Source organism: Cucurbita maxima, unplaced genomic scaffold, assembly GCF_002738345.1.
Source record: "Cucurbita maxima cultivar Rimu unplaced genomic scaffold, Cmax_1.0 Cma_Scf00006, whole genome shotgun sequence".
NCBI lineage: Eukaryota > Viridiplantae > Streptophyta > Magnoliopsida > Cucurbitales > Cucurbitaceae > Cucurbita > Cucurbita maxima.
Window position 1 is genome coordinate 3588172 of NW_019272022.1, and position 15162 is coordinate 3603333.

General features: G+C 35.4%; 2 protein-coding genes and 2 long non-coding RNA genes across 8 annotated transcripts; 3 read left to right on the forward strand and 1 right to left on the reverse strand.

Moving 5' to 3' along the window:
• The first annotated feature begins 1085 nt into the window (after positions 1-1085).
• LOC111480342 lies at positions 1086-2006 on the forward strand. The gene is made up of 3 exons (XR_002717795.1): positions 1086-1453; positions 1570-1681; positions 1874-2006. It is a non-coding gene; the product is annotated as an uncharacterized LOC111480342 (long non-coding RNA).
• A 31-nt stretch (positions 2007-2037) lies between these two features.
• Positions 2038-5740, forward strand: LOC111480238. The gene is made up of 4 exons (XM_023125169.1): positions 2038-3442; positions 3517-3728; positions 4056-4279; positions 4384-5740. Exons 1-4 carry the CDS (start codon positions 2038-2040, stop codon positions 5168-5170), a joined length of 2628 nt encoding a protein of 875 aa, XP_022980937.1. The 3' UTR covers positions 5171-5740.
• Positions 5305-8358, reverse strand: LOC111480337. 5 transcript variants are annotated; one of them, XR_002717786.1, is made up of 4 exons: positions 8280-8358; positions 6873-7398; positions 6644-6711; positions 5977-6548 (listed from the first exon to the last, which is right to left on the reverse strand). It is a non-coding gene; the product is annotated as an uncharacterized LOC111480337 (long non-coding RNA). The 5 variants fall into 5 exon arrangements; XR_002717787.1 differs by lacking the exons at positions 5977-6548; positions 6644-6711 and adding an exon at positions 5305-5382; XR_002717785.1 differs by lacking the exon at positions 6644-6711 and having other exon boundaries at positions 7280-7398.
• A 2641-nt stretch (positions 8359-10999) lies between these two features.
• Positions 11000-14695, forward strand: LOC111480279 (MORN repeat-containing protein 1-like). The gene is made up of 3 exons (XM_023125232.1): positions 11000-12175; positions 12833-13061; positions 13178-14695. Exons 1-3 carry the CDS (start codon positions 11277-11279, stop codon positions 13340-13342), a joined length of 1293 nt encoding a protein of 430 aa, XP_022981000.1. The 5' UTR covers positions 11000-11276; the 3' UTR covers positions 13343-14695.
• The last annotated feature ends 467 nt before the right edge of the window (positions 14696-15162 follow it).

Here is a 15162-nt window from a genome sequence, read left to right on the forward strand (position 1 = left end):
TAAATTAAATGGAAATTAAACATACCTATAAATATATATTTTGTATCCCTTTTAAAAATGTAGAAGAAAATTATTAATATTTATGAAGGACAATAATGGAAGTGGATGAACAAAAGTCGGCGAATAATTTTTTTTTAAAAAAAAAGATTAAATTAAATTTTACTATTTATTATTTGGGATAGATCTGCCCTGTCCCTACTTCAAGTCCAGGCGTGACTCGTGAACTGTCGGACCACGGGTTCTATCCACACCACACCAGTTTTGACAAACGCGGGCCCCACTGCCACGTGGTTATAATAAATAACATTTATAAAAATATGAAAAAAGTTATAATATTATCTATTCCACCCCTAATTTAATTAAGTTTAAATTAATAAATGAAGGGTATTTTTAAATAAAAGTTTTAAGAGTATTTTTAAAATAAAATGTCAACAATTTTCGTCCAAGACTAATTGAAGGGGCGTTTTAAAATTTTTTTAAAGATATTATTAAAAAATTTAAAGGTAATTTTAAGATAAAGTAACAAATTTAAGGATATTTTTATTTAGTCTTTAATATGTTATATTTTAACCTAAAGATTTGAGGTCTAAATCTTCTCTCATATAGTTTTTTTTGTTAAAATTATTTTTTAGTCACTAAACTTAAATTTTTTTTTAATACTTATATATATATATATATATATATATATATAATTTTTAAACAGTCCATAAATTTAGTTGTGCAGACTCTATACTCTAATATTTGTAATAATTTAATACAGTCATAAAATTTTATACAAGTGGATCGATAAGTCAATTAAAAACCCTATATATTTATAAGCCACCAGCTTTAAGTCCACCGAATTTCAATGAAATTTTTTACGACATAGATTAAATTCTTACAAATGATACAAAATTAAAAATATATAATTAAAAAACTAAATTGTTATATCTAACAAAGTTTAAAGGAAAAGAAGGGGGTTTTTTAAAAATTATTTTATGTATTTATTTTAATTAAAAAATATAAAAAAGTGTGTAACCTCGAACACATAAAATATGATATATTAATACAAGGAAATAAAACAAATTAAAAAGCTAAAAGGAGGTTAAAAGTGTTTATTAAATGAGGAAAAATATTATTTGAAAATTAACTCCGTATACCAATGAAATCATTACAAGAGAAAAAAAAAAAAGAAAAGGTAATATAATAATGAAGAAAAAATTAAAAAAGAAAAAAGGAAAAAGGAAAAAAAAGGCAATATAATAATGACAAAAATAAATCGGTTACCAGTGGCGGGTTCCACGAGCCTGAGGTTGCTCTGTTTTTGCTCTGCTTCTTCTTCTTTCTTCTCCTTCTTCTTCATTCAATTCAATTTCTCTGAAACACAGACAAGCAAACAGGCGAGTAGACCGAGAAAGAAGAAGAGACCCAATGGACAAATTTTGCTCGGATCTCCACCTTCACGCATTCCCATGTCTGCCTTATATATATATAATGTATATATATATATTATTCAAATTCTTTTGTTTTTTGTTTTTTTTTTTTTAATCTCTGCAAATTGTGAATTTGGGTTCTTGTTTTTATGTTCAGAATTTGGGATTCTGTAATTAATCCCTACTACTATTCCTTCCGTTTCTCTCTCTTTCTCTGATTCTGTGCTCCTCGCATGGACGGCTATTACGCGTTCTCATCGATCTCAACGGTCAGTTGTTCTTCCTTCTTCCACCTCTGCGTGGTTTCCCTCCCTTTCCATGGCGCTTCTTTTTTAGCTCTTCAGTTGGTATTTGGAGATTTGATGTAATGTGTGTGAATCGGAGGTCGGAGTTTTTGTATGAACTGCTTCATTCTGTTTTTCTTCGATTGATTTCTGAAATTTGCTGTTCTTGTCCAGTAGATTATTTCTGGATCTGGAGTGGTTGTTGATGTTGTTCATGATGCTTCTTCGCCGTCGATTTGGAATCGGATGGATACGGCGGCGGCCATGATTAGGAGGGGAGGTTATGCCGGTGTTGTACTATGGTGGTATTGGCTTAGGGTTTTGCTGTGGTTTTTGTTACCATGGGGTGTGGAGGATCCAAGGTGGAGGAGCTTCAATTGGTGACTCTTTGTAGAGAGCGTAAGGAGTTGATCAAAGCCGCGTCTCGCCATCGTTACGCTCTTGCTGCAGCTCACGTCACGTATTTTGAATCTCTCAAAGACATTGGCGAAGCCATAAGGAAATTTGTTGACGAAGAGATTGTGATCTCTGGTGCTGATTCTTCTTCCTCCCATGGTTCTCCTGTTCTTACACTGCCATCTGATGAAGGTAAAGGAAAGAAGATGATGAAGAAGAAGAAGAAGAAGAAGAAGAAGAAGGCAGAATCGGATGAGAAACACATAAACTCGTCTTCGTCTTCCTCGATTTTACATTCCGTTTCGGTTTCGGACGAGATCGATTGCTCTCACTTGCATTTATCATCTGAATCGGATTCTGAATCTGAACACAATTCTTCCGGTCCTATTCATCTTGAAGATACTCCAGTAGTACTACCAGATCAAGGTTATAGCCATCCTCCTCCTTATGTTTATCCGCCTGATTGGAGTTCTCCGACGAATACATTCGCCTATTATATGCAGAGATCAACCACTCCAGGGACAACGGTGATGTACGATGGACCGGAGACTCATACCGCTTTAGATGGGCAGTGGCCTGATCCTTCTCACAGTTATTCGCCATATCCGCAGTATGGAAATGGAGGGTTCTATGGGTTTTCAATGGGTTCACAACCTGATTATAACCTGTATAATCAGCAACAGAGGCGCCCCGCTACTCCGCCACCTCCTCCTTCTCCGCCGCAGGTCTCTGCTTGGGAATTCATGAATGTTTTTGATGGCTATGATAATGGCTACCGGGATTATAATTCAGGGAATACATATGGGTATGGTTCAATTCAGAGCAGTCCTGATTCCAATGAAGTGAGGGAGAGAGAAGGGATACCTGAATTGGAAGATGAAACGGAGCCTGAAGCTCTGAAAGAACTTAAAGAGAGGAAGAAATTGAATGTGGAGACAATGAGTAAGAATATAAATTTAGGGGAAGGGACTTCTAAGTTTGTTCCGCCTCAGAGTAGTGAGGGCAGTTCAAAATCAGTGCCATTGCCAAATTGTGGTAGCTCACCGGTATCTAAGGAGAAAGGAATGGATAACAGTCCTGATACAATTGTGTCGAGGAAATCGGAACAGGAGGAGCCAGTGGAGACAAAAGAAGTGAGTTTCGAGATTGAGGAGATGTCGACCTTAGATGTCGAATCTTCTAAGAAAAGTAATTTAGCGACATTCGCTGCGTTTGGTACAAGGGATCTTCAGGAAGTTGTAAATGAAATTAAGGATGAATTTGAAGCTGCTTCTAGCTATGGGAAAGAGGTATCAATGTTGCTTGAAGTTGGGAGATTGCCTTATCGGTCGAAGCTCACTGCACTTAAAGGTTGGCACTCAAGAACTGGTCTTTTAAGCTTTTTCTTCTTCCGGTTGTATTCCTTAAAACATCTCTCTCTGCAGTTATGCTTTCTCGGATCCAGTACTCGGTGGCCCGTTCCTCGGCATCTTCTCAGCCGCCATTGATTTCGTTGGACCATAAGACGCTGAAAATGGCGAAAGCATACACTGGAGATGGCAGTCCTGGCAATGAGTTTGAGTTGAAATATGGAAGCCTTTCATCTACGTTGGAGAAGCTTTATGTATGGGAGAAGAAACTGTACAAAGAAGTTAAGGTATTAATGGCTTTATGTTTGTTTTTGCTTCTTGATTATGGGGTTGATTTGATTCCAATGGTTGTTCCTAAATGAAGGCATTCAAATATGAACTTGTCAAGAGTCTTAGGTAACCTAAATGTTTGGATATTTATGTGTACACTGTCCTTTCCTCTCCCGAGTTCATAGCCCCCGACCCGTTTGCTACGTTTGCAATAGGGTATTTGTTCAAACCCCGTCAAATCTGGTGAAGGCACACTGTTAAAATCTGATTTTTATACTCTACTTTTGCTGAAATGAACACAAACACATTCACTCTTCTCACTACTGTTCTGTGTTTTTTGGCAGGATGAAGAAAGATTACGTGTTGATTATGAAAAACTGTGCAAGAAGTTGAAAAGGTTAGATGACCATGGAGCTGATACCACTAAAATTGATGCTACTCATGCATCAATTAGGAAGATATTAACCAAGATCGACATCTGTATCAAAGCTGCTGATGCTATATCAAGCAGGATTCATAGGTTGCGGGAAGAAGAATTGCAGCCTCAACTATCTGAGCTGATTCATGGGTATCCTAACACTAAAGTTCTTGATTGGTTGATTCTTTTACAATCTATTGAATCATTGTAGCTTGACTTGGTCTTGATTATCAAAGCCTCTTTGTTACATGTAGGTGGATAAAGATGTGGCGATCTATTCTAAAATGCCATCAGAAACAATTTCAAGCAGTGATGGAGAGCAAGATTCGGTCATTAAAAGCTAGAACGGGATCTAGAAGAGATGAGAGTTTGAAAGCTACAGTGGATCTTGAAATGGAACTTGTCAACTGGTGCGCTAGATTTAACGATTGGATTCGTACCCAAAAAGCTTATGTCGAATCGTTAAATGGATGGCTCCTACGATGCCTTAACAACGAGCCTGAAGAAACTGCTGATGGTATTGCTCCTTTTTCACCAGGTCGGATGGGAGCTCCACAGATTTTCATTATTTGCAATGATTGGCACCAAGCTATGCTCGAAATTTCAGAAGACAAAGTGGTTGGTGCCATTCATGGTTTTGCTTTAAACTTGCATGAGTTATGGGAAAGGCAAGATGAGGAACAACGTCAGAGGATCAAAGCCAATTTCCTTTACAAGGATTTTGAAGAACACCTTAGAACCTTAAGAATGGAGAGAGCTATGTTGAAATCTGACCAAGATGAGGCATCAGGAGGAACTGTAGTCTCAAAAATTCCTTCTGAAAGTGAAGTTTCTCAACCGGATGATCTGAAAGTTAATTTGGATTCACTGAGGAAGAAGTTATACGACGAGAGAGCAAAACACAAGGATTCCATTAAACTGGTTCACAATGCTGCTTCAAATAGCATACAGGCCGGCTTGGTTCCCATCTTTGAGGCATTGGAAAAGTTCAGTTCCGAGGTTACGAAAGCACACGAGCAAGTCAGGCTTCAAAACTCTTAGATGCTAGTACCTGTAATACAGCTAGGCTCTGAGTACCCTTTCGGGTTTGTAGTACACGGCCTACTACTTCATGTTTTCACACCGGCAGCGTGCTATTGGCGGATCGGGAGATGCACTCCGACATACTACATACTGACACTTACAAATCCTGGTAGGCATGTATTTAAGAATCCCTCCTTTCATGATGTACATATATAAGCCAATGAGATCACCTGGTGTATGTAAATTATTAGGCTAGCAGAAGGAAACCATGGGAAAGGATTAGAAACACTGAGAAATTAGAAAAAAAAATGAAGAGAAGCTAGAAGTTAGAGGTGAGATTTTTGGAATTGGAAGTTGAATTATAATTTAGAAGAGAGGGATCTTTGAAGGGCTAAAGAGAACCTGGATTATAGAAGTCTGTGATAATGTGATATTGATGATGATGATGGTCATTGATGTGGGCTTGGAGAGCTGTGAAGATGGTGCAGATTTTGAAAATTTTGGCTTAGCTTTGCTTACCCTCCTCATCTAGATGAATAGGAACAAGAATGTTGTATAGAAATTCATTCATTGGTGCATTTGTTGCAATTTGCATTAGCTCCTACAGTCTATATGGAAGAACTAACCCAAATTTTGATGAGAGCTTTGTTTTTTTCTTTCGGCGAAAGAGTAGAGATTTGAACATTTAACCAAAATTTTAAATTTTTAATCGACTTCCTCCTTATAATTGAAGTTGTTATTACCAAAAGCTAAATTAAAATAGAACAGAGTCTTAATTTTCTATTTTTGGCATTGAAAATTATGTTTCTTACATGGCTTTTGAGTTTTTTTTGTCCTTCAAGGCCAAACTTCATGTGAAGCAATTATCCTGAAATTTCACATATGCTGCAAACTGGGATTCTTAGGGAAAGATAAGCCTTCAGGATTTAAATTTGTTGAAAAATCAATGAAACTGTGAACGATTTCTTCAAGGGAACAATGAAACTAAATTCTCAATGTCCTTCATGAACAAGAGAATTTTGGTCTAAAGTATAATTTTATTGCTAAACAATAAAGTGAAGGCAGAAATGTTCCTGGGTTTTGAAAGAAGGCTGAAGAAATCAGCCAAGGGCAGGGCAGGCCATGCCACAAAGGTGACACAAACGTGTAAGCACAATGTCAAGAATGGGATTGGGATTCAGCAACCGAGGGTTCGGGTGCAGAGTTTTGGGCTTCTTCTAATAGCTTCATTTGACGCTCAGCATGTTCTCTCTCACAGGCACTAATTCCCATTATGATATCAAGCATTGTACCAGTTGTTCCAAAAAACACAAGGGGTGCCAGTGACTTCCTCTTTATTCCCACTGGAATTGCTAGCAACGCTCCTGCTACTGAGAATACCCAAGTTCCCAACGCACTGTGTGAATGTTCAATGACAAGTAAGAATCAACCCAAAATCAACGCTTAAAGGCTATTGAGGTTTATAATTTGAGGCTGGGGACTCTAACTCACCCTTTTTTGGACCATGAGAGGCTTGAAGTCTCCATACCTCGTAAAATGATATTAATTTGCATCGTTCTCTAAAGTAAAAAGGGTCGAGTTGTAACAATTTGAATATGGCTACTTTTACTACTTAAGCTATAAAAACATTGAAGGCTAGAATTTCTAGACTAAGTTGATCCTATTAGTGATAATAGTAGCGACATTAAAGATGTCATTTTAGATTAAAGTTGAGGCTTACACTTTATAGTACCTCAAGGCTTGCGTCTTGCTTCTTGTCTCTTCAAGAGGCGAAGCCTCGAGGGTGCCTATAAACATTGGTCAAATGAACAAAACACTATGCTCGAATGAGCGGAATGCAAGATTACAATGACAAAACAATCTAGTTTAGATTTCAAACTCTAAAACTTCATAAGATTGTTTGTCATCTTAGCCAAATAACCTTAGAAATAGCTAAAATAGATAACGAGAACAGCTAGGTTGTTTTACCAAAGTTTAAATCATGGCCATATAAACATTTTAAAGTTCCTTTTTTTTTTTTTTTTCCCCTTCAAGAAGCAGATAATCCGGTTTTCAACAATTGAAAAAGGAGAAAACGCATCAGAGATGATAACAATATATAAGAAAAGGTAGGAGGTGACAGCTTACTTTGACACTGAACACTCCTCGAGATGTTTAACGGTATCTTGGCTTCCCATATCTCCCCCGCAATTGAATGAGCTCAATTACTTGTGAGAAACACCAGCGAAATTCAACTTCACTGTTAGCTGAGAGAGAGAAAGAGGAGATGTTAGCGAACAAAATTAAAACATTCAGCACAATTCAACTTCACGATTAGAACAACACTTGAAAAGAATAATTCATGAGATTTCAAGATAATGCATCTCCAGAACAGTTAACTATCACAAAGGTGTCCATTGAGGAATTCAATTCATCAATGTGGAAAATACAGTAAAACATTCAGCAGAATTCAACTTCGCGATTAGAACACTTGAAAAGAAGAATTCAGGAGATTTCAAGATATGCATCTCCAGAACAGTTAACTATCAGAAAGAGGCGTCCATGGAGGAGTTCAATTCATCAATGTGGCAAGCACATTAAAACATTCAGAAGAATTCAACTTCACGATTAGAACACTTGAAAAGAATAATTCATGAGATTTCAAAATCATGCATCTCCAGAACAGTTAACTATCAGAAAGAGGTGTCCATGGAGGATTCAATTCATCAATGCGGCAAACACAGTCAAACGCTAGTTCCATCTTTTCATAAGAATAAAAAAAACAGAAATCAACGCAGAACTAGTTCCTTCTAAATCAACATCCATCCTCAACCAATTACCAAGAGCGAAGGCTCTAAAACCCTACCATAAACCTACATTTCTGTTTACATCCGTTCCTCAATTCACACTACCCTAATTGCCCTCAATAACAGAATGAGCAAGTCCAAATGATCAAATTTGATGTGCAACTAGAATTAGCAACACATTGCAAGGTAATCGCTCCTCTTTGCAGAAAGAATGAAATCGAATGATGGAAGAAATCGGGTGGAATGAAACTAGGCAAAATTAAATTGAACACAGACAGAGAGGAATTGAAGATAGAAGAAGAACGATTATGACTAAGTAAGAACAAGAAGATTTCACATACCGGAATACTGGTTAACGGTGAAATGGCTTTTCTCCGGCAAGAACCATCGACTTTATGGGGTTCCCATCCAACTCCAGAGCCCTTATATGGTGTTAAATGTCGACATGTCGTCCGTAATTTCGATAAATTATTTTAAAGAAAATAAAATTGACCAACTCAATTTACACTTTGGCCCCTAACTACAACTTAAAAAAATAATAAAATATAGTCAATTTATTTAAATTATAATAAGATGTATAAATATATTTTATGGTTCCTAAGCAAAATAATAATTAAATTGCAAATAATTTAAAATTTAGTCCGGTTCGATAAAAACCTAATAACGTGCTTGGTTTAATAACGGACCGATGCGATGAGTTGTTCTCGTTTTCTTTATTTATAATTCTTACCGATCTACATTATCAGTGAGTAGTGCCAAAATTAAAGGCATCGTAGTACGTCCTATGTCGGTTCTATTATAAATGAGCTTAAACCTACGATCTCGAAGGCTACTCGAGCAACTCTTATTAAGAGGCCGCACAACCCAATTGATAAAACATTCACAAAGGATAATGGTGAAGTTCACATATTATCTTTTGAAATGGACCACTTTTGAGAATGCATGAGTATATAGTTACCATGAATTCGTTACAGAAGACATTCTCTCTGAAGTAGTCCAACTTAGAGAGAAGAATAAAATATTTATAGTGTGAAAATCTCTCCTTAGTATACATGTTTTAAGACTGTAAGGCTGACGACAATACATAACGAGCCAAAACGGATAATATTTGCTAACGGTGGGCTCGAGTTGTTACACTTCACTAATTGGAAGATCAATGGAGATTGCTCGACCTGATTTGACAGATAAATTGTGACATACTACTTTCACTCTGATACAATTAGTTGTTGTTAAACCTATTGGAACACTCAAAATTTTACTGCATTTAGTTATCTCTTTTACCTACTGTGGAAAGGAGTTAATTGGTTATACTTTTACTCCATCTTCTTTAAACATGTCAATTATTTACGAAACTCAAATTAATTTAAAATAATTTAATAGGGTAAGAAGTAAAAAAAAAAAAAAAAAAAAAAAAAAAAAAAAAAAAAAAAAAAAAAAAAAAAAAAAAAAAAAAAAAAAAAAAAAAAAANCTACTTTCACTCTGATACAATTAGTTGTTGTTAAACCTATTGGAACACTCAAAATTTTACTGCATTTAGTTATCTCTTTTACCTACTGTGGAAAGGAGTTAATTGGTTATACTTTTACTCCATCTTCTTTAAACATGTCAATTATTTACGAAACTCAAATTAATTTAAAATAATTTAATAGGGTAAGAAGTAAAAAAAAAAAAAAAAAAAAAAAAAAAAAAAAAAAAAAAAAAAAAAAAAATTAAGTTGTCATATTATATAAATATAAAATATTATTATAATAAATACTGATTTACGATACTTAAATTTTAATGAATTAATTATAAATTATTAATGAACTAGTCTATCTTATTATTAAATTATTTATGTTTACATAATTCATAATCACATCCCAATTATTTTCAACCATCTCTTCATTTCTAATAAAATAATAATAACTCTTACAATTTTATTTTTAAAATATTATTAAATTCTCTAAAATATTTAAAAAATACTCAACTCATTTTTTTAAAAACTAAAAAAAAAAGCACTTTTATCGCGTATAATAAATTTCAATTTTAAAATAAACCATTTATTTGTAATTCAAGATAAATTTTGAGATACTGACTTTATTGAAAATAAATAAATAATTTACGTCCATATATTAAAAGTAAAAAAAAAATAATTCTAAAAATATAAATAAATGTAAGGAGATTTTTTAATTTAAACAATTAAGGGTTTTTTTTATTTATTTTTAATAAAGTATTAGTAATCTATATTAAAAGTATTTTAAATTTTTTAAGAATATTTTTATTAATAAACCGTTTTTTATAAGAAAAAGAAATTCAATTTCTTGTAAATCACGCAATTTAAAGTACGGAAGATTTTTACGAAAAGGACCTCTACAGAAAAAATAAATTCCGAAAAGGGTATTAACTGCCCTCCGAAGTCTCATTAATTACTCTTTTTACCATTAAATTTTTCACCCATACTGTAAATTAATTTGTTATTACTATTTATGCATTTAAAATAAAATAAAAATCCTAATTATTTACAAATTCATTTTTTAACCGTTCCATTTCTACCTAAGAATTTGATATATTTTAGTTCAACCATATTATTCTAAGTTAAAATTTGGTAGTAAATGATGAAATTTACAAAATTTTAAAATATTAAATTTAATCGGTAAATAATAACTATTAATATTAACAATAATAAAATAGTTATATATTTTTTTTTAAAAAAAGTTTTGGATATTAAAATAGATATAAAAAATAACAAAATAAAAAAAAGAATAAACTAAAATTATTAGGCGTCGTTCAACAAACTACGGTTACAGTGGTTCCAGCCGTCCGATCGAATCATGATTTCCATTTCAACGGTGATTACACCACGATGCATTTGCTTAAACTAGTATCATTGACATGGAATCATTATTATGCCTGAATCTGAATCCGACGACCGTGAACATCCCGCGGAGACCGGAGCGTCGCACAATTCAATCTGACCGTCAAACTAATCAACGGCCCAGATTCCACGGAATTCCTTACCGGGCCCCACCCAGCGATTCTCAGTTTAAATATATAAAACCTGGTCCGTCGTCTCCGATTCGCACCATTTTCTTCTTCGTTCTTTATAATCTCCAAATTACAAACAATCGAGAGAAATCGTAAGGAACTTGAATTTCTTCTTCAATTTTCTCCTTCGGATTTGTGTTTTTTGGTTAATTTGTGCAGTTTGATACTGCTGATCCTGCGCCGTTTCCCTGGAATGTTACCGGCAGAGCACAGAAGTGCTTTGATGATAAGTATTTCGAGGTACAGGAGTGGTTTTTGAAGGAGAAAAGGTGAATTGAAGATTCTTGAAGATTCGGTCGTAAACGGGCTTGTAATGGATGGCGTGAAAAGTAAGTTGAAGCTTACGAGAACTCAGTCGTCGTTACTCCGTTCGTCACCGACTTTCCGATCATCTTTTCATAGTTTATCGTCCGTTAACGAGGGAGATTTTATGGTCGGTCATCAGGAGGATGACGATGAAGAGAAGCAGAGGCCTAAGAAGTCTCGTAGGTCGGGTTCATCGCCGAGAACAGGATCGAACCGATTTGCGAACTGTGTTGTTGCTGTTGCTTTGCTTCTTTGCTTAATCTTCTTCTCGTTGCTCTTCGTTTTCTTCTTTCTGAGGAAGGATGGGCTACTCCCTTCTGAAAATTTGTTGTTGGCTCTGATTTTTGTTGCGATTACGCTTGTGTTTATGAGCAAGAATAAGCGGTTAATTTTACAGATTCTTTCGTTTATCAAGCATTCATTGCACGAAAATGCGAACAGATTCTGTTTCTCCAGAACGGATTCGACTCCGATCCAATGGTACATTGGGGATTCGAACGATGCCGAAGACGACGCCGTAAAACAGAGGGAAATAATCAGAGAGGGCGTAGAGTACTATAGCAATGGCGATTTCTACGAGGGAGAGTTTTACAATGGGAGTTGTAATGGAAGTGGGGTTTACAACTATTTCCTAAGTGGGAGATACGAAGGAGATTGGGTCGATGGGAGGTACGATGGCTATGGCGTCGAGAGCTGGGCGAAGGGGAGTCGTTACAGGGGTCAGTATCGACAGGGTCTTAGACATGGATTTGGAGTATATAAGTTCTACACGGGGGATTCCTGTGCCGGTGGGTGGTGTAATGGGCAAAGCCATGGCGTTGGGCTTCAGACTTGCGCTGATGGTAGCTGCTATGTTGGCGAGTTCAAGCGCGGCGTTAAGCATGGTCTTGGATGTTACTATTTCAGGTAAATTTTGCAATTATTGAGGAATTTCAATTGTTTTGGTTTGTTTCCTCCTGTTTTTGAACTCCAAACAGTTTCTCTGAAGCTTTCTTGCTTGAATTTCATCGGATTACTCTTTTTGGATTTTAATTGCTTACAGTTCATACAACAGTGATATATTTGAGCCCCAAAATTTGGTTGTAAGATGTCAAAGTTCAATTTGGTTGCGTTTTGGTAGGAATCTGGTTGATTTTATTGGCATAAATTATCTTTGTATAAACGTAATCTTGCTAGAATTGGTAACTTGGGCGATCTGGTTCCAGGCTATTTCTCAATTTGTTGTAGATTTATTAGCATCTGGGTTCTGAAGCAATTTGGTTATTTCTTATTACTTTAAACAAAGAAACGTCTCTGTTTGGAATTCCCTGATCTCTTTTCACTGTGCACAATATTTTCAAATCCACCAGGAGATAGAACATGTAATAAAAAATTGTGAACTCAATTTGACTTTAAGCTGCAATATAGAATTCTACACGATGGACCCATATCATAAATTATCTTGATCTTTACGCATCTAGCATTGAAATGTCATTTGTTTATTTTAGAAACTAGCTGGCTGGTTTTCTGTTGGGGGTACATTAATTTAACTAGAATTTCAAAATTCATTTGCTTGTGCTGTAGAAATGGAGATAGATACGCTGGAGAATACTTTGGGGACAAAGTACATGGTTTCGGAATCTACCATTTTGCAAACGGCCATTGTTATGAAGGATCATGGCATGAAGGTCATAGGCAAGGCTACGGCAAGTATGCTTTTCGAAATGGCGAAGCCAAATGCGGCGAATGGGATGCTAGCAACCTCAAGCATCCTCTCTCGCCGCTAAGTGATGCCGTTCTCCAAGCCGTTCAGGTACCTACACTAATCTTAATCCATCCATTGATCTGTAGTCACCATTGTTATGAGAATTGTAACTATTTTACAGTGAATTGAGTTACGATCTCTGATTGTGTTTATACAAAATGCAGGCATCTAGAAAGGCAGCAGAGAATGCTATAAATCTTCCCCGGATGGATGAACAGGTGAGTAAAGCCGTGGTTGCTGCTAATAGAGCGGCCAATGCGGCCAGGGTGGCCGCCATCAAAGCCGTTCAGAATCGAATGGACGGTAAATTTTGCGGTTCAGATATGTAAGGTTTGCTAACTTTTATAGAACAGCCATAAAAGCAAAAACCCTGGTGGCTTAAAACCCACCGGAGGTGTTTTTAAGTTCCTATCAGTATCGTTACACTGCAACTTGTACACACAATGTATATTATATTAATGAAATACACCACTTTATCTACCTCTCTCTCTCTCTCTCTCTCGAGATTTCAACTCTCTTGCCCAAACCCAATGCCTCCCTAAAGAACCTAACCTACCACCAAACGTCTTAGATTTATGTCTTAGATTTATGTTTATTCAGTAGAACGTATCTAATAGGCGTTTATGTTTATTCAATAGTACGTGTCTAATAGGCGTTTATGTCTATTCATAGAACGTGTCTAATAGGGGCCTTTCAACTCAATCCCCACCTATATAGCTGCATTATCAAGCCATCTTTATGGAATGTTTTATTATTTCATTTAAACAAGTCTATAGTCTTGATTTCAAACCCAAAACTATGTAACCATTATTTTTTCGGGTAGGTAGACACAAAAAGGGGAGGTTTGTAGCCAATATAGCTCTAATGACTTTGAGAACACTTCAAACATCCAACTCCGTCGTTTCTTTCAATTCAATGACTATTTCTTTAGTATATGAGATATCAGTATCTCATTGGTTCACCTACCTTCCCAATCTTATTGTATATAAGATTGAAAGTTTAAGATTCGAGACTTATTTTGAATTCTTTTCGGGGAGGTGGGGGACAAGAGAGAAGAAAATGAGATATTTTTATGATGGGTAAGAGAAGGAAGGCATGTGGGATGATTGTGTCCCATTTGGATAATGGTAGCTTTTGGGCACTTAGGTCTTAATTTTTACACATACTACCACATGCCTCCATCATGTGTTTCATGCTCCAAATTTCTTCTTTTTCTATCAACAAAACTCCCTCTTCAAACCCCATCATCACTAACCTTTTCTTCCCTTTTCCCTTCAGATTCACTTCTAATTCAACTTTCCTTATACTTTTCCTTCCTATTCTCCTTAGTTTATATGCTTCTTGAGGCCTCTTGACAGTTCAAAACCTCTTGTTTTAAGCCTAGAAAACCCTTTAAGTGATTTGATTAAGAACCAAAACCTCTGAACTTGTTGAGAAAAGAAGCTTAAGAAATGTGATTCTTGGGAAATGGCCAAAAATCAAAACATGGGTTTTGCTGAGCTTAATCACTACCAACACTCTGTCTCTGACAGACAACAAAGCATAGATGGAGGAAGACAAGCAGTGTGTGTGCGTTTTTTTTTCATTATTGTTACTTTTATGCTTGCATTGTCTTCTACTTATTTTTGTACTCTTCTTCTTCACTTTCCCCATTGTTCTTATTATTCTATGATTTTTGGTTTCACATTTTTGTTGGGTTCTTTTTTCATGATCCCATGTTTATTCCTTGGGATGTGAAGTTCAAATCAAATGGCTTACCACCATGTCTTCTTTTGATGGTAGAGTGTTTTAAGTTTATTCTTAAATAATATACAGATCATTCGTGTAATATTGACTGATTAAAGAAAAGTAAGTGTTTACTATCACTTGCTTTTTTATTTAGGATTGAAGATCGAACCAATGATAATTAATGTTTTTTTTTAATCTTTTTCTACTTAACTATGCTTGAATTCACTATTTAATTTAAGATCCAAAAACTCAAGAGCTCAAATCAAATACAGATAATTGGACTAGCTAAAACATAAGAATTTTAGAAACATTTAATAAAAAATTGAAAAGAAAAAAGTGATAATATAATTTTTTTTTTTTTTTTTTAATTAGGATAGAAGATTGAATAGTTAAAGACTCAGCCACAATGATTTGAGCCTCT

Bases quoted from the DNA above. Each gene is read 5' to 3' on its own strand.
- LOC111480279 (XM_023125232.1), top strand. From the start codon at position 11,277: ATGGATGGCGTGAAAAGTAAGTTGAAGCTTACGAGAACTCAGTCGTCG. The intron at 12,176-12,832 runs GTAAATTTTGCA...CTTGTGCTGTAG, and splicing joins CTTGGATGTTACTATTTCAG to AAATGGAGATAGATACGCTG. The intron at 13,062-13,177 runs GTACCTACACTA...TACAAAATGCAG, and splicing joins CCGTTCTCCAAGCCGTTCAG to GCATCTAGAAAGGCAGCAGA.
- LOC111480238 (XM_023125169.1), top strand. From the start codon at position 2,038: ATGGGGTGTGGAGGATCCAAGGTGGAGGAGCTTCAATTGGTGACTCTT. The intron at 3,443-3,516 runs GTTGGCACTCAA...CTCTCTCTGCAG, and splicing joins GAAGCTCACTGCACTTAAAG to TTATGCTTTCTCGGATCCAG. The intron at 4,280-4,383 runs GTATCCTAACAC...TGTTACATGTAG, and splicing joins CTATCTGAGCTGATTCATGG to GTGGATAAAGATGTGGCGAT.